The 18,814-nt window shown below is 45.2% G+C and overlaps 2 protein-coding genes across 2 annotated transcripts in view; one reads left to right on the top strand and one right to left on the bottom strand.

The window, feature by feature from the left end:
- VPS37C (VPS37C subunit of ESCRT-I) overlaps positions 1 to 9,776 on the top strand; it is a 25,343-nt gene extending 15,567 nt beyond the window's left edge. Inside the window, exon 6 of the mRNA XM_073346905.1 lies at positions 9,439 to 9,776. Within this exon, the coding sequence (XP_073203006.1) occupies positions 9,439 to 9,453 (15 nt within the window). The 3' untranslated portion in view covers positions 9,454 to 9,776. The remainder of the gene's footprint in view (positions 1 to 9,438) is intronic.
- The window catches only part of CD5 (CD5 molecule), a 25,279-nt gene extending 6,465 nt beyond the window's left edge, over positions 1 to 18,814 (bottom strand). Inside the window, exons 1-5 of the mRNA XM_073346902.1 lie at positions 18,691 to 18,814; positions 6,030 to 6,068; positions 3,079 to 3,363; positions 2,627 to 2,677; positions 613 to 927 (exon numbers count right to left, since the gene is read on the bottom strand). Coding sequence (XP_073203003.1) covers positions 613 to 927; positions 2,627 to 2,677; positions 3,079 to 3,363; positions 6,030 to 6,068; positions 18,691 to 18,742 — 742 coding nt within the window. The 5' untranslated portion in view covers positions 18,743 to 18,814. The remainder of the gene's footprint in view (positions 1 to 612; positions 928 to 2,626; positions 2,678 to 3,078; positions 3,364 to 6,029; positions 6,069 to 18,690) is intronic.

The raw sequence follows: 18,814 nt of genomic DNA, 5'->3' as shown, positions 1-18,814 counted from the left end.
CTGTATTTCAACAGGATTGCATCATATGGCATTGCATTGCCATGTATTGTGCTGCAGCGTATTTATATTATATTTGCCTTGTATTGCATTTTAACCTATAGCATTGCATTGGCTTCCACTGTTCTCAACCCAAGAGTCTGAAAATTCTCAGGGTCAGAAGTAGTTGTTACTAGAAATAAACTTGGTAATAATTTTGACTGACAGTCGGCATTTCTGAGGCTAATGCAGAGGATGCCGTTGTGTGGAAAAGTGATGCCAATCTTGACACTTTTAGATTTGCATACTAAGGGATGAGGGAGGAAAAGAGGAGGTGAGGGTCAAAACTGCTGGCAGTTACAGGCAGCAGAGGCCAGCAGCAGGCGTGGAGATAGAAGAGAGTGGGATATTTTTGAGGAGTTTCGTTGCTATTCGGGAAATGTACCACAATCTGACACTAGGTTCATGGCCATGCAGGCTGCCAGTGGGGTAAGTACCCTCTGCCCACCTTGTGCAATAAATGGGCTGCGGGGATGGATTGGCCTCTTTAGAATGCACAGGAGTAAAGGTGAAACGTGGCAGGAGAGGAAAGCAAAAAGGAACTTGACTTGGCTGTCCTAAGATGGACTCACTCACTGGAGCAGATGACAGAGGCTGGAGTTTTGTCCTGAGAGTTCCTGGTTCTGTTGAAACAGTCTGGGATAGAGTCACTTCCACATGAAGCCACCATCTCCCAGTGGACAGGTAGATGCTGCCTTTCATTTTGCACCAAGAAAGACCGATCTTTCTGCTCTAAGGCATCACCGCAGCCCATCTTCCGGCAAACCCAGCGGGCCAGCTCTGTCTCATTTTCTGGATTTGACTGGACCGTTCCCCAGTGGCCTCCCATGTAGAGCTCCACAATCCCTGAGCAGTAGAACTTGCCATCGACCAGCCGCATCCTGGGGGGGCCTGGGAGAAGGACAAAGAGAAGGGGATTGTTACAGACAGTGACATCATCTCACATAATTTACCGACATTGCCTGTGATAAAGGTCCTGGGATGCCTTTCTGCTGCTTTTTTTGGTCACATTAACCAGGGGAGTATTTTGGTGTTTTCTCTCCCTAGTCATCTGATAGGCATACCCTGGTAGACTCCAGCTGTGGTAAGCTGTGGGTGATTGTTAGGAGACAGCTTGGGCCCAGTGGGTAAGTGAAATCCCACTGGGGGCATGTACCTGCATTGACAGCATATCCCTTCCCACCACTTTCCTTATTCCAGCTTTTCATCTACACCTGACACAATGGGAACAGCTCTGGGGGTGTTTTCCAGCCCACATCTGCTCAGCCATAGAGGGCTGCTGTGACCCTGTGGGGTAGTTCAGTTCCTGAGCAGAGTTTTCATCAATAATTTAAATTAAATCACCCAAATGCCCATTAAATTGAAAATATAATCGATCTATCTATCAATCACGATACAGATCTATCTAATAATCAGATTTCAGAGTAGCAGCCGTGTTAGGCTGTATTTGCAAAAAGAAAAGGAGTACTTGTGGCACCTTAGAGACTAACCAATTTATTTGAGCATAAGCTTTCGTGAGCTACAGCTCACTTCATCGGATGCATACTGTGGAAAATACAGAAGATGTTTTTATACACACAAACCATGAAAAAATTGGTTGTTTATCACTACAAAAGGTTTTCTCTCCCCCCACCCCACTCTCCTGCTGGTAATAGCTTATCTAAAGTGATCACTCTCCTTACAATGTGTATGATAATCAAGGTGGGCCATTTCCAGCAAAAATCCAGGTTTTCTCCCCACCCCCAGGTGGAAACCTTTTGTAGTGATAAACAACCAATTTTTTCATGGTTTGTGTGTATAAAAACATCTTCTGTATTTTCCACAGTATGCATCCGATGAAGTGAGCTGTAGCTCACGAAAGCTTATGCTCAAATAAATTGGTTAGTCTCTAAGGTGCCACAAGCACTCCTTTTCTTTTTGCTAATAATCAGAGTAACATAGGATTTGCCATACTAGATCTAATTACTGCTCCCTCCCCTGCTTTACCATAAGAGACCATTGGCCTATTTTATCTAATATCTCACCCCCTGCCAATGCCATACTAGATTAGACCATTGATCCACAGAGTTCAATATCCTGCCTCCTGCTGCACCAGTTCAGACAGCTGTCCACCTGGTCCAGTACTGTGTTTCCACTACCAGCCTCTATGTGATGCTTCAGGGCCAGGTGAAACCCCCGTAATCCAGCTTGCCCAATGTGCAGTGCTGTTCATTGGGGTGGGAAAGGGGAATTACATTCCAGCCGCAGAAGAGATCTGTTTATGCCCCTGAAGCATGAGATACAATTACCACATTTTAGCTGGCCTCCCTACAAATGTTATTATCCATCATAAGATCATCTGTCTCTCTTAAAAACCCATACACAGATGGCCTCCTGCAGCAGTGAGTTCCATGGATAGATGTCTCACTGTGCGAAGAAGCATTTGCTTTGATTTGCTAGATGCTAATTTCACCAAGGGACTCCTTTGATTTCTTGCATCTTCTCTCCTAATGATCACCTTTAACTGTGGTAACTTGCAACCATTTCTATCAGAAGAGTGAATGTGGATCTGAAAGGATTTGGTGATCCTGGATGTGTGGAGTTTCCTTACCGGTGGGTTCTGGTGTAGTTGTTGGTGGTGCAGTGGTGGTTTTTTCCGGATCTGAAATGATAAGGATGTCCAAAATGTTTTAGTAGGGTGCAGACCCAGCCCCAGGCAAAGTTCTAAGGGAGGCAGTCAGGAAGAATGTTATGTTCACTGAATAGACACAGCGAGAAATTAAATAAAAAAGATAAATTCCCTTGCTGGAAGGTTTCAGTGTAATTCTACTTTATTTCTTAGAATTCAGAACAGTAGCACATGAAAACTCAAAAACACAGAGAGAACACAGGCTGCTCCCTATGGAAGCGAGACACAACTCACCCACCTTGCTTTAAGCTGGCTCTTTCCTGCCTGACTCCGATTGCAAGCAGGACCAAGAACACCTGTTCCCCTGCTCTTAGTGGTAGCTTGTAATTCCAATACAGTCCTCAATACAACCCAGAGGGGAAGACCAGACCTACCTTTGCAGACCACGGTCAGAACCTGCGTGCAGTTGGATTTCTCCCAGTGGCAGTTCCTGAGGGCAGCCTCATTCCCCTGGCAGCTCAGCTTTATCCCTTCAATGGGTTTCTGCTCTGAGACTATTTCACTGGAGGGGGAGCCACAGCCCAGCCATTCACAGACCATTTTTGTGACCGTCTGGTTCCAACCACTTCTACAGACTCTCTCCCAGTGGCCCCTAGGGTTAACCTCCAGCAGGCCAGAACATCTGCAGTGAAAGCCTGTGAGTCTCATGGTCCACTCTGCTGAGAAAGTAAAACAGCATGTTAGAGAGAAGAGCAGTGTTTAGGAAATCTCTCCTCTCTCTCCCCTTGTGTCTGTCTCCCTCCCTATAGCTTTGTCTTCTTTGCCACAAAAAAGTGTAAAAATCCGATGAAGTGAGCTGTAGCTCATGAAAGCTTATGCTCAGATAAATTGGTTAGTCTCTAAGGTGCCACTAGTGCTCCTTTTCTTTTTGCGAATACAGACTAACACGGCTGCTACTCTGAAACAAAAAAGTGTATGTTTTATGGCAGGATAACCAGTACATGTTAGCTCCCCTGCTGTCCAGTTCCAGTGGAGACAGGGCACTGTAGTTGTTAAATAGGTAAGATTGACTACGGGCAGCGGGGGAGATAGTGCTGACCAAAGCTAAGCAAATAATCGATTTTGCAGTTTGTGGGCTGACCTGAAAGACTCAGGAAAAAAATCAGTTTGGTTTGAACTGAAACCAAATTTTGCTGTTTTTTCTTGCTGAAATTAAACAACAACAAATCTTTTCAAGTCAATCGAAACATTGTTTTTGACCCCAAATGACATTTGTTTTAGTTTTTGTTTCATTTCAGGTTAAACTAAATGTTTCATTCAATCTCAAATGAATTTTTTTTTTAATTTTCCTTTTTGGGTGTTTTTCACCCTATGTTTTTAAATGTAGCTAAACTTTGAAATGCAACAAGGTGGGGGAGGTAATATCTTTTATTAGACCATCTTTTGTTGGTGAGAGAGAGACAAGCTTTCCAGCTTACACAGAGCTTCAGACTTGAAGAAGAGCTCTGTGTGAGCTCAGACGCTTGTCTCTTTCACCAACACAAGTCAATCCAATAAAAGTGATTACTTTCCCCACCTTGATTATCATGCACATTGTAGGGAGAGTGGTCACTTTGGATAAGCTATTACCAGCAGGATAGTGAGTTTGTGTGTGTGGTTTTTGGGAGGGGGGTGAGGGGGTGAGAGAACCTGGATTTGTGCAGGAAATGGCCCAACTTGATTATCATGCACATTGTGTAAAGAGTTGTCACTTTGGATGGGCTATCACCAGCAGGAGAGTGAATTTCTGTGGGGGGGGTGGAGGGTGAGAAAACCTGGATTTGTGCTGGAAATGGCCCAACCTGATGATCACTTTAGATAAGCTATTACCAGCAGGACAGTGGGGTGGGAGGAGGTATTGTTTCATATTCTCTGTGTGTATATAAAGTCTGCTGCAGTTTCCACGGTATGCATCCGATGAAGTGAGCTGTAGCTCACGAAAGCTCATGCTCAAATAAATTGGTTAGTCTCTAAGGTGCCACAAGTACTCCTTTTCTTTTTGCGAATACAGACTAACACGGCTGTTACTCTGAAACCTTTCCCCACCTTGTCTCTCTAATATCCTGGGACCAACACGGCTACAACAATGCCGCAAACAATTTGAAAGGAAACATCATTTTGAAATGGCTAAAATGGACTGTTTTGACTTTTTCCAAAAAAAAAATTCATTTTTTTCAGCCAACGCTATTTACCAAATTTGACACAATTTTTGTGAATGGTTTTGGTGCCCTGAAAAATGCACTTTTCTGCAAATTTACTATTCACCAAAGGAAAAAAAAATTCACTGAGCTCTAGTGCTGACCCTACCCTTGTAAAAGCTACAGGTGCCTTGTCTCCACTAGGATTTTACAGTAGGCTAGTGAATGCACGTTAATTATCCCCATGTAAACCCCACCTTTTCTGCAGTGAAGTTAGCCTTCAACTCACTCGTCTCCTGTTAGTTCCCTTTGCTCCAGTGCTGTCTGAAATGTCAGCAGGTGTTTTGTGAAGCAGAGCAGGAAGGAAATGGTGCTCGTTTGTTTGTGTGACTCTCAGATGTGTAGTAGTGTGTGTGTGTCTCTCTCTCTGAGCGTGTAGACACACTAGTGTGCATGGGGAGAAGGCCTGCCTGTCTAGCTGGTCTATACTAGAGAAATGTTGCCGACGCTGTTGCAGCTCCATGATGTTAAAACACTGGCAGCCTTGGGATAGATGGGCTGCCAGGTGGATTAGCCTTGGGCTGATCAGCGATAGAAGACATGATGCTAAAAGCCCTGCGGCAGATAGCCGTATGTCTGCATTAGGGCTCCCAACATTGCTAACCTCAGTGGAGCTGTTTGCAATGGTGAGACATTTTTGGAAAATTTAAAATGTCAGGGACCCAAGGTCATCTAGTCCAACCCCCTACTCAAAGCAGGACCAATCCCCAATTTTTGCCCCAGATCCCTAAATGGCCCCCTCAAGGATTGAACTCACAACCCTGGGTTTAGCAGGCCAATGCTTAAACCACTGAGCTATCCCTCCCCCTTCTGTAGCTGAGGCTTGTGTGCCCCAGAAGTGTTGAGGGGTAAATATAGTCATCGGAGCCCGGGTTGCTTGATTCAATCCTCCCGCAAAGATTTCTCAGGGTCCAAGGCATCCCAGGGCTACGAGGGGGCGCTATGCCTGGTTGCCTAACCCTTGCTGCAATGACATCCTGGAGCCATATCCACACCAGGGCCAGGAACCCAGCATAAGTCTATCTCATGATGCCACAGAACACTAAGCCGGTTGCTGATAAGCTAAGTAACTGATGGCTGCCTGATTGGATTTTATTTTATATCCAAGATCAACATGGCTTGAAAGAGGCTTCAACAGATGCACTGACCTGCAGGTTTCTGGCCTTCTCCATTGTGGTAGGAGGTCACTGCAAAGAGAAGAGACTGTCAGAAGAAGTGAAGTGGGCAGGGCAGCCATGACTACAGTTCAAACCTACTTCTCATTAGGAAACAGGCAGCTAATGCTGCGCCATTCCCCTTGGCCAGTGAACCTTGGCACCTGGTTCTAAAGTATGCTCCCGCTGAGGGACATTTCCTGCTAGAACAGTCTCCTCTACATCTTCTGTCCATCCCTGCAACATTTTTGGAAGCGCTTTCGCTATCCTTCAATAAAACCATCACACCACAAACTATACCCTCTCCGAAAGGAGCTAAGCACAGACTATCAGGCCTAAGCAATGCAAAGGATTTCTTGGGGCCCAATGAGACCAGTACAGAATCGTTCCCTATATCAAGCCTGTTTTAAATGTCCTAAGTGATAGAGCTGCTGCTACTTCCATGTCTGGGGCCTTTTCTGATCCACAGTTCAATTATTATTATTTATATTACAAAAGCACCTCAAGCCCCAGTGGAGACTGGGGCCCTGTGGTGCATGGTACAAACAAATAGTGAGAGACAGTCTCTGCTCCCAAAGAGCTTACAGTCTAGAGAGACAAGACAGGGAAAGGGTGGGAGGGGAAACTGAGGCACAAGAGGGGGAAGGACTTGCCCAAGGTCACGCAGCAGGTGAGAGCTGGGGATAGAAGCTAGGTGTGGGGCAGCAACCTCTTGATGCCTACTGGCAGAGGATACAGGGGTGCCTAAGGGTTCCAGGAATCCCGTGGGTCTGGTCTCTACATAATAGTTCATCAGAGGGCATCATGTAAGGGCTCTGCTGAAAGCTTGTGTCACGCTGATCAGCATCACCACTGTGAAATGTAGGTATGGATAATATGTAAGGTGCTGTTTATATATTCTGAAAATTAGGCTCTTCGGGTTTGTTACTTAGGGCCGGTCACCAAAAGGTGACAGACAACCTTCGTTCCAGCAGGAGACACTTATCTATCTGTCTGGCTATATGCAAATTGGGTATTGTTTGCTTCACAATGAACAACTGTTTACAGTCTGAGCCAAATGCTAATCAAGAAATAACAAAGTCTCCAGGGTTGATTCTAGACAGGCAATAACAAGCAGCAGGGGGGTACCCCATTTACAAGTGAAGACACTGGGTGGTTGGAACTCTATCTGGGGGTACAGAGGTACCCCATTAACCATCACCTACGGGAAAAGCCACCAGCATGCTTGTTTAGCTGGCCTGGTTGTTAGGTGCTGGGAGAAAGACTTTGGGTGAGCTAAACTTCATGAGCCAGAAAAGTGTCTTGTTTGTTAAGTCTAGGCCTGGACAGCAGGAGGTGGTTTTATTTGACATGTAACCAATCATTTCCAATATTTCTATTTACTTGCTATGACTTGAACCGCTGTTCCTTGTTAAATACACTTCTCCTTGATTTCCCTATAAACGTATCGACGTACTGTGAGTTGAGCCGAGCGGTGATCTGAGGTGTAACTGGGAAGCTACCGGATACTGTTCCTTTGGGAACAGCAGCTGTGTGACGTCTGTGAGTGTCCAGTGGACTGAGGGCTGGGCACTACAGGGAGATGCTCACAGGGACTTGGGGGTGGATTGTGCCAATTGCTAACCTGCAGAGGGACAGTGGGGCTGTGTAGACTGAGAAGGCAGTGCTTGTGTGGGCGGAGGAGGCAGGGGCCTGACCCCCGGCAGGCACAGACAAGGCTCCCTCAAGCTAAGGGCAGGCGGTGGGAGAGGTGCCTCACAATCCTGGAAACTCCTGGGAAGTGTCACATGACGTCTCCTGAGTTCCCATCTGTGGCCCTATCCATTAGCCCAACCTGCCTCTCAGTGTCTGTGACACATGCCCTGCCAATGGCTGGCCTACAGACCTTTATGAGTCTGGCCCTGCTTCTAGGGGGAGGATTCACTCCTGCAGCTCGTGTCCTTAGTGCAGAAGACCCTGGGTGCAAGCCCTGCCAGCACCCCAGTGGGATCATGTTCACGTCTGAAAACCCCATTTTAAAGGAAATTTGGCCCAGCTTGCTTGAAAGTATTTGGAGTGAGATGGTAGCAGCTCCAACACCTTCAGTGATCACCAAAGGCTGCAGAGGGTGTGGGGGCAGCTGAAAGAAGGATTGCAAAGCTCCAGCAAAACTAAATGCATTCTCTGATTCGCTGTGTGCCACTGAAGCTGATGGGAAGTTGTGCAGTGCAGGCGGATTCCTACCCCAAGGGCTCTGCCTGGAAAATCACCAGGAAACCCTTACCAGCCGTGATCTTGAGGAAGGAGTGGGCAGCAAAGTAAGGACATCTTCAGAGCACACAGTCTTCACTGGGTTTGTGCTGAAAATGGCCCAACTTGATGATCACTTTAGATAAGCTATTACCAGCAGGAGAGTGGGGTGGGAGGAGGTATTGTTTCATGGTCTCTGTGCATATAATGTCTTCTGCAGTTTCCACGGTATGCATCCGATGAAGTGAGCTGTAGCTCACGAAAGCTTATGCTCAAATAAATTGGTTAGTCTCTAAGGTGCCACAAGTCCTCCTTTTCTTATTTAAACTGTGGTTCTAGTCAGTCTGTTCCAAGGAGATCACGGGCTCCACACTGATTCCCACCCGCAAGTCTAGATACCACGTGCTCAATTCGCAAATCCACGGTGGATTTTTCTAACCGCCATAAGCGCAACAAGCTCCCTGCGGGATCTGGAAATCCAGCTTAGCCATTCCTGCCTCCTGCACCATTGTCATTGCCAGAGCGGGCAAGCCTGCTGATGTTGCCAGAAGCAGAATAGACCATCCCCCCCCCACTCTCCCACAGCTGTGCAATGCTCACAGGACTGGCGCAGAGACAATCTAAGGTGATTCAAGGACACCGTGAGGAACGGGCCATGTTTCCATGCACTTTCCCGCTCATGTCGCACCTGAATATTGAATTTTTGGTTATTTTTAAATACTTGGATCCAGATCTCCAGCTGGTGCAAATCAGCATAGCTCCATTGGAATCAATGGGCCAGATCCCCAGCTGGTAGAAATCAGCGTTACTCCAATGAATCAGTGGCCCAGCTGGTATAAATAGGCCCTAGCTCCATTAGAGTCAATGGGGCTACATCAGTTTACCTCAGCTGAAGATCTGGCCTATAGTATCCTTAACACAGAATATAAATAGGGCATGGGATCTTGGGCAGGCCCTCCGCACTAACGTGACTTTATAGATTCACTGGTGATCAGCTAGTCTGACCTCCAGTACAACATAGGCCTTAGAAAATAATCCCTAGAACAGATCTGTTAGAAAAACATTGTATCTTGATTTAAAAACTGTCAGTGATCAAGAAATCCACCACAACCCTTGGTAAATTGTTCCACTAGCTAACTGCCCTCACCATTAAAAATTGACACCTTTTTTCCAGTCTGAATTTTTCTAGCTTCAACTTCCAGCCATTGGGTCAGTGTTCTACCTTTCTCTGCTAGACTGAAGAGCCCATTGTGACGCCGGCAGGCCAGGTGCCAGGACATGCCAACGCCCCAGGCTTCACTGAACACTTACAAATGCAGAGCTGGAAGCCAGGCCGACCCACTTGTGTATTAGTATAGATCAAAGTGATTGATAAATGTATAAGAATGTCTTTGGTGTTTGAACTTCATGAAAACAAAAGGGATGCTGCATGCATTGTTATCACTTATTTGTATCCTGTTATAATGTAATGGCAAACATTTATATTGTGTGCACCCCTGTAACTAAATAACTAAGGCTGTCAAGCGATTAAAAAAATTAATCATGATTAATCGTGCGATTAAAAAAATTATTCACGATTAATCGCACTATTAAACAATAATAGAATACCATTTATTTAAATATTTTGGATGGTTTCTACATTTTCAAATATATTCATTTCAATTACAGCACAGAATACAAAGTGTACAGTACTCACTTTATGTTTATTTTTGATTACGAGTATTTGCACTGTAAAAAACCAAAAGGAATAGTATTTTGCAATTCACTTAATACAAGTACTGTAGTACAATCTCTTTATTATGAAAGTTGAACTTACAAATATAGAATTATGTACAAAATAAACTGCATTCAAAAATAAAAAAATGTAAAATTTTAAAGCCTGCAAAATCACTTAGTCCTACTTCTTGTTCAGCCAATCGCTCAGACAAACAAGTTTGTTTACATGTGTAGGAGATAATGCTGCCTGCTTCTTGTTTACAATGTCACTTGAAAGTGAGAACAGGCATTCTCATGGCACTGTTGTAGCCAGCGTCAATGCCAGATATGGTAAAGATTCATGTGTTCCTTCATGCTTCAACCACCATTCTAGGGCACATGCGTCCATGCTGATGATGGGTTCTACTCAATAACAATCCAAAGCAGGATGGGCCGATGCGTGTTCATTTTCATTATCTGAGTCAGATGCCGCCAGCAGAAGGTTGATTTTCTTTTTTGGTGGTTCGGGTTCTGTAGTTTCCGCATCAGAGTGCTGCTCTTTTAAGATATCTAAAAGCATGTTCCACACCCCGTCCTGATCAGATTTTGGAAGGCACTTGAGATTCTTAAATCTTGGGTCGAGTGTTTTAGCTATCTTTAGAAATCTCACATTGGTACCTTCTTTGGGTTTTGTCAAATCTGCAGTGAAAGTGTTCTTAAAATGAACCACATATGCTGGTCATCATCTGAGACTGCTATAACATGAAATATATGGCAGGATAGGGGTAGAACAGAGCAGGGGACATACAATTCTCCCCCAAGGAGTTCAGTCACAAATTTAATTAACACATTATTTTTTTAACGAGCATCATCAGCATGGAAACATGTCCTCTGGAACAATGGCTGAAGTACAAAGGGGCAAACGAATGTTTAGCATATCTGGCATGTAAATACTTTGCAATGCCATCTACAAAAGTAGAAGCATTGCCAGCAGATCGAGGGAAGTGATTATTCCCCTCTATTTGGCACTGGTGAGGCCACATCTGGAGTATTGCATCCAGTTTTGGGCCCTCCACTACAGAAAGGATGTGGATAAATTGGAGAGAGTCCAGCAGAGGGCAATGAAAATGATTAGGGGGCTGGGACATATATCTTATGATGAGAGGCTGAGAAAACTGGGCTTATTTAGTCTGCAGAAGAGAAGAGTGAGGGGGGATTTGATAGCTGCTTTCAACTACCTGAAAGCGGGTTCCAAACAAGATGGAGCTAGGCTGTTCTCAGTGGTGGCAGATGACAGAACAAGAAGCAATGGTCTCAAGTTGCAGTGGGGGACATCGAGGTTGGATATTAGGAAAACCTATTTCACTAGGAGGGTGGTGAAGTACTGGAATGGGTTACCTAGGGAGGTGGTGGAATCTCCATCCTTAGCGGTTTTTAAGGCCCAGCTTGACAAAGCCCTGGCTGAGATGATTTAGTTAAGGTTGGTCCTGCTTTGAGCAGGGGGTTGGACCAGATGACCTCCTGAGGTCTCTTCCAACCCTAATCTTCTATGATACTAAGAAGAAGGCAGCATTATCTCCTGTAAACAAACTTTTTTGTCTTAGTGATTGGCTGAACAAAAAGGACTGAGTGGACTTGTAGGCGCAGAAGTTTTACATTGTTTTGGTTTTGTACACTTTTTTATTTCAGTTACAACACAGAATACAATATATATGAAAATGTAGAAAAACATCCAAAATATTTAATACATTTAAATTGGTATTCTATTGTTTAACAGTGCAATTAAAATGTGATTAATCACATTTATTTTTAAAATCGTGATTAATTTTTTGAGTTAACTGTGATTAATTGACAGCCCTATAAATAACCCTTCAAATGAGAAAGAAGCTTTGTGGAATGCAACTGAAGAACTTTAACAGGAGAGTGCTAATTTCAAAGCAAGTGGTCACTGTGTGTGATGATCGGAGATCAAAGACTCTAAGTGCACTCCTCATTCTCTGGCATCAGAGAAAGAGCCCATGTGTCAGCTTGGTTTCTGTGAGAAGCTATAAGTACGGACACAGGGAAAAATTCTTCATCTCTGGACTGTTTAGATTCTAACAGGGTAGAATAACAGAACAAGAAGACGGAGATCTCCAGAGTTATTCTGGGTAGCCCTGAGAGACTTTTTTTGTTTGTTTTTATTTGGGAAACTGACAGATTATTACATCTCTGCTACCATTTGGAATTATAGACTGTCCAGATATTTTCACCTGCTTTAACCTCTCAGTAACTCTCATTCCTTTTTCTTAGCTAATAAACCTTTAGTTAGTTTACTTTAGAATTGGCTACCAGCACTATCTTTGATGTGAGATCTAAGACACAAATTGATCTGGGTGAGTGATTGGTCTCTTGGGACTGGAGGTAACCTGAATATTTTGTGATTTATTTAGGTTTAAGGGACCATTTGTCACATAGTCCAGCTTGCCTTGGTAGCAAGATGGACTGGAAAGTCTAAGGGGACTGTCTGTGAACTCCATTATAAGACTATTGTAGTACTCTGGTACTGGGTTGGTGAAATCTAATTATAGAATGTACCGCCTGTTTGGGGTGTTTTTGACAGTCTGCCCTGAACTAGGCACTCTTAATCACGAGCGACTCCAGACAACATAACACCTATTATTAAATATTTGTCACTCATGTAGGTACTTATAGAGTGTAATCAACTCACCCATAACCTTCTGTTGTTAAGTGAAATAGATTGAGCTCTCTGAGTCTTTCACTATATGGCATGGGTTCTAATTCTTTAATCATTCTTGAGGCTTCTCTCCAAACCCTCTCCAATTTATCAGCATCTTTCTTGAATTATGGACACCAGAACTGGACGCAGGATTCCAGCAGCAATCATGCCAGTGCCAAATACAGAGGTTAAAAAAAACCTCTCTGTTCCTATTTGAGATTACCATAGAAGCATCCCAGGATAGCATTACCCTTCTGGCCACAGCATCGCATGGGAGCGCCTGTTAAGCTGATTATCCACCATAACCCCCAAATCTGTTTCAGAGTCACTGCTTCCCAGGATAGAGTCCTCCATTCTGTAAGGATGGCCTACATCCTTTGTTCCCGGGTGCATACATATTAAAACACATATTGTCTGCTTGCCCCCAGTTTACCAAGTGATTCAGATTGCTCTGTATCATTATTTACCACTCCTGGATTATTATGTCATCTGCAAATGTTATCAGTGATGATTTTACATTTTCTTCCAGGTCATTAATAAAAATGTTAGTAGCATAGGGCCAAGAACTGATCCTGTGGGACCCCACTAGAAACACATCCATTTGATGACGATTCCCTGTTTGCGGTTACATTTTGAGACCTATCGTTTGCCAGCTTTTAATCCATTTAATGCATGCCATGTTAATTTGATATCTTTCTAGATTTTTCATCCAAATGTCATGCGATACCAAGTCAAATGCCTTACAGAAGTCTAAGTATATTACATCAACTCTATTACCTTTATCAACCAAACATGTAATCTCATAAAAAGAAAAAAAAAAGATATCAAGTAAGTTTGACAAGATCTGCTTTCCATAAACCCATGTTGATTGGTATTAATTGTATTACCTCCCTTTAATTCTTTATTAACTGAGTCCTGTATCAGCCCCTCCATTATCTTGCTTGGGATCGATGTCATGTTGACAGGCCTATAATTATCTGATTCATCCCGTTTATCCTTTTAAAATATTGACACAACATTAGCTTTCTTCCAGTCTTCTGGAACTTTCGCTGTATTACAAGACCTGCTGAAAATCAGCATTTTAGGGTCAGAAGGGGGCCATTATAATCATCCAATATAACAGAGGCCATGGAATTCACCCAGTGATTCCTGAATCAAGCACATGTCTTGTGGTTGAGCTAGAGTGTAGTTTTAAGAAAGGCATTCAATCTTGATTTATTATTGTGTATGGCTGCTATTGCACTTCCAGATCCCAGTCAGGGATCAAGACCCCTTTGTACTAGGCTCAGTATAAACAATACAAAAGCAGCCGTTGCCCCAGAATACTCACAGTCTAAGATTTAGACAATACTTAACCTTGTCTACACTAGAAAGTTGTACCGCTTTAACAATCCCAGTGTAGTTAAAAGGGGCACAATTCCTTGAGTGTGGACATCGTTATATTGGCATAACTGTGCTTATACCGGCATAGCTTATTTCCTTATGAGAAGTGGAATGAAGTACAAAATGGTATAAGGTAACTTGATACTGGTATAGCTGTGTCCACACTGGAGGTTGTGCTGGTAAAAATCAAACCTCTAAACAAAATAGATAGACCAGTACAGAAGCTGCCTGTAGACCAGGCCTTTAGGCAGGGACCATTTGTTTGTTATGCATGTCTGTACAATGCCTAGCACAAGTGGGGCCCTGATCCATGCCACACAGCAGGAGCGTGAACAGACAAGTGGTGGGGAAGACAAAGTGGCTTCCAATGGCCAGGACTGTGTTTTATTAATGCAGCCTTGCAGATTTCAACTCTCCTGGTGCCAGTGATTGTGGTTTTTATTTTATTTTTCTGAGGGGTGAGTCTGATAGAGTTAGATTTCTCTTTCTCATTACTCAGGGCTGCTAGCAGATTTTGTGCATGGGTTGGCAAATGTGCCTGATGGTTTTTTGCAAGGCTGGCTTAGCTACATGACGAGGTTTGGAACCCAAATTGGCTTGCATCACTGGCACACGCAGAGCCCCACTGACCCCTTTGGGCACCTCTAGGGTGAATAAAGCGGGCAACATATGGCCCCATGCAAAGAGATTGCCGCCTCCAAGGTAGTTGAGCACCAGTGGAAGAAAAATTAGAGGGGGAGGGGCCTAAGGTGTATCAGATAAATGGGGGCAAAAGGGAAAATGGACTGAGCCGTAGGCTTACTTGGTCCTGCTACAGTGCAGGAGCCTGGAGTTGATGATGTCTCAATGTCCCTTCCAGCCCTATAGTTCTATGATTCTATGATCCCTCCTTGATCATAGAATCATAGAAGATTAGGGTTGGAAGAGGCCTCAGGAGGTCATCTAGTCCAACCCTCTGCTCGAAGCAGGACCAACCCCAACTAAATCATCGCAGCCTGGACTTTGTCAAGCCGGGCCTTAAAAACCGCTAAGGATGGAGATTCCACCACCTCCCTAGGTAACCCATTCCAATGCTTCACCACCCTCCTAGTGACATCGTTTTTCCTAATATCCAACCTAGACCTCCCCCACTGCAACTTGAGACCATTGCTTCTTGTTTTGTCATCTGCCGCCACTGAGAACAGCCTAGCTCCATCCTGTTTGGAACCCCCCTTCAGGTAATGAAGGCTGATATCAAATCCCCCCTCACTTTTCTCTTCTGCAGACTAAATAAACCCAGTTCCCTCAGCCTCTCCTCGTAAGTCATGTGCCCCAGCCCCCTAATCATTTTTGTTGCCCTCCGCTGGACTCTCTCCAATTTGTCCACATCCTTTCTGCAGTGGGGGACCCAACGCTGGACACAATACTCCAGATGTGGCCTCACCAGTGCCAAATAGAGGGGAATAATCACTTCCCTCGATCTGCTGCCAATGCTCCTACTTCTGCATGCCCTTGTCTGGGTGGGTTTGACCCCCATATTGAGGCCTTTAGATCTTGTATTTGGTGCCTAGATGCTATGGTGAGGCAGACAGATGATTGGCAGCTTGCCTTCCTCCCAGCCATTGGGTCTCAGGTGCAGACTGGCTGGGCCGAGAGGCTGGTTCAGTACAGCAGTCTAATTTGTCAAGTCTTGTGTCTCCCCTCTTCCCTTCCTCTTCCAGAGTCCCTCCTCTGCTTCTTCTTTGGCTGGTGTTGGCGGGTGGGGAGGGGGGCTTATTACAGACCTGAAATAACTATTCAGGGCAAACGCCCATTGAAGTCAATGGGCTACATCCTGACTGGTGCTGTGCTAGCCCAGCAGAAATTTTGCCCAAACAGGGACTGAATAAAGCCCTAGAGCCAGGTTGTCCCAGAGAGAGAAGAGATGGAAAAGATCTAGACATTTACTTCTTCTTGAGTCACCTCTGGGTCCCCCAGCCTGGGCTAGGGTAGGATTAGTCCCCGGGCTGTTGTTATCAAGGAGGAGGTTTGTTATGCATTTGTTAAGCACCGACAGCACAGCGGGCCCTGCGCAATGCCTCCAGAATATGCGCCCCTCGCCCTAAGGTGCTTACGACCTCAGTTAGACGGACCGTGCAATCTGGACACAATCCGTGGGCTGTCTGGGGAACAGGAGGGCTGGTTTCCCAGTGGCACTGTGGTGAATATGATGCACCCTGTAGCGATTGTATATTGGCCTGGTTATTAGGATGGTGTTTTCTGCATGGACATTTTGGTCTGTTTCTCACAGGGTCAGGCAGGAAAGAGGAGGTGGTTTGTGATGGTCACTATCACTCGCCGCTTAAGAGTCATTATGGGACAATGCTGAGCAATTAGCTCCAGTGGCTCTCGCTTGATCCCCTTTGAGCCTTCAGGACTGGTTTTGCCAAGAGGGGCCAAAACCTACCAACCCTGGAATAAACCTCCTCAGGAGCAAAAAATCTTGGCAAGATTTTAAAAAGGGATGCCAGAAGGAACCAGATTGAGACATGGGAGTCTGCGGGGTGTTTGAGGAAATGTGACCTGCTTCAGTCACCATGGTGGGATGGCAGAACTTAGGTAAGGGCTTGTCCACATGTGAGAGTTATTCTGGATTAATAAGGTAGAGTGTGAATTTGAGGTGGCATTTCTGAATAACTCCTTTTAAACCCTAAATTAGACACTCACGAAGGCTGGCTGTTGATTTCAAATCCCTTTTTCTCTCATGCTTTGTTCCAGCTGCTAAATAAAAAATCCTGTGTTTAAGGCGGCTGTTGGCTGCTATACCTGGTCATAGGTTCCCCAAGCCCAGTAGGGCCTGCAGGATGGTAGCCAGTTTGTGTAAGCGGGACTGTGTTCCTAGCTCCTGGTCTAAGAGTGGAAGAATTGTGAGATCCCACCCTGAGACGGGGACAAGAGGCCCAAAACCTGCTGTAGGTGCGCTCAGAGAGACCAGACAAGGAGACAGAGGGGCTACCAGCCCGCCCGCCCTGTGTTTGGGACACGTGCATCAGTACATTCTCAACAGAGCTCGGCGGGAAATGGTTTTCCTGTCCTGCAACAGTGTCTGAGATTTCAAAAAAAGTTCCTGTGATGCACTGGGACAAAGGAGAGGCCTTTTCAAATTTTTTTCAGAAAAAACAGAGTGGGAGAGAGGCCCCAGAATAAGCCAGTGGTTAGGGTATTCACTCATTGTATGAGAGGCGCTGGTTTAAATCCCTGCTCTGCCTGACTCGGATAAACGAGTTGAAACCAGCCATCTTGCAGGGCAGTGCCCAAACCGGAAGGCTATTGGCCAGGCCCTGGCTGGGCTCTGTCTCTCGCTTTGACCAGAAATTCCATCCTGGACCTGAGCAACCATCCCAAAGAATGTTTCCTTTCCTGCATAAATATTTGGTTTTGACAAATCAGCATTCTCCGGTGAAAAACCATTTCACTGAAAATCTCCTGACCAACTGAAGCTCAGCACATCCAGATTGAAATGACTCAAGAAAAACTGATGCTGCTTTCCCTTATTTCGAGTTCTCGCTCACACGCTTTACAGGACTCACAGAATTACCACTTTGCATGTTGTTATGCTTCTTATTTGTATTGCAGAAGTGGCTACAGGGCCCAGTCAGTGATCAAGGCCTGCTGTATTCAGTGCTGAACAAACAGAGAGAGAGAGACTAGTTCCTGCCCCAGAGAGCTCCTGATCTAGGATTACAACAAGATGCAATTTGTGGATAAATAGACAAAAGGGAGGGATGGAGGACCTGGTAGTTACACAAGACGGAGTCATGGCATAACTGCTTTTTGCACCTGATCCTCAGGCGGTGTAAATTTGCATAGCTCCATTGCAGTCAATGGGTCAGATCCCCAGATTGACTGTAACTCCATTGACGCCAATGCCCTTTTACACCTGCTGAGGCTCAGCCTCATATTTCTTCATGGTTTAGAGCCCTGCTTTATTTCAAAAGGTGCAGTGCTAAATAGCAGGCTGGTTTCATTTATGGGGCTCTGCTCATTTTATTGGCTGATGGTTTGACCATCTATGTTTGGTTTTTAGTCCTTTAATCAGCCTATGTTGAAGAGTAAATCACCAAACACACTTTGGCGCCACGTAAATACGACGTATCGTTATTATGTTAAACTGCTAAGCACAATGCCCGACCAAGGCCGCAAATACAAAGACACAGCAGATATTCTTTGGAAACTCCTCATCTGGTGTAAATCAGCCCCAGTGGAGCGAGATAGATAGATCCCATTTGGGGATCTGGCCCATCGATGCCAATGGAGCAAAACCAATTTACACTGATTAGGGATCTGGTCCATTGACACCAATGGAGTGATACCAATTTACCACATTTGGGGCTCTAGCTTATTTTTTTAAGTTCCTGAAAACCAAAGCTAGGACAGGGTGAAATCTACCACTCCACCTAGGGGATCTCTGCATCTCTGCACCAGTTCAGTAGGACCTCATCTATCCTGCCCTGGTTCCCCTGGCTGGACGCCTGCAAGTGGCAAGAAGATGTGTGATTACTGCATGCCCCGACTGCAGAGGGAAGGGCGCTCGCACACACTGGGACTCCTCTGTAGATCAGGGCAGCCGCGCTGAGTCCCTGAATGGCAGAGGCCAGTTTGAGTACTCACCCCACATCCCCACCAAGACCAACGAGATGAATGCCGGCTGCTGGACTCCCATCGGGCTGGGTCTCTCCCTCCTCCACCCCGTCTGAATCTGTGAGCTCGGGGCTGAGCGACCGGGCGTTTGCAC

This window comes from Lepidochelys kempii, chromosome 6, assembly GCF_965140265.1.
Source record: "Lepidochelys kempii isolate rLepKem1 chromosome 6, rLepKem1.hap2, whole genome shotgun sequence".
Taxonomy (NCBI): Eukaryota; Metazoa; Chordata; order Testudines; family Cheloniidae; genus Lepidochelys; species Lepidochelys kempii.
The sequence above is the reverse complement of the archived record's forward strand: the minus strand, read 5'-3'. Positions and strand labels throughout refer to the sequence as shown.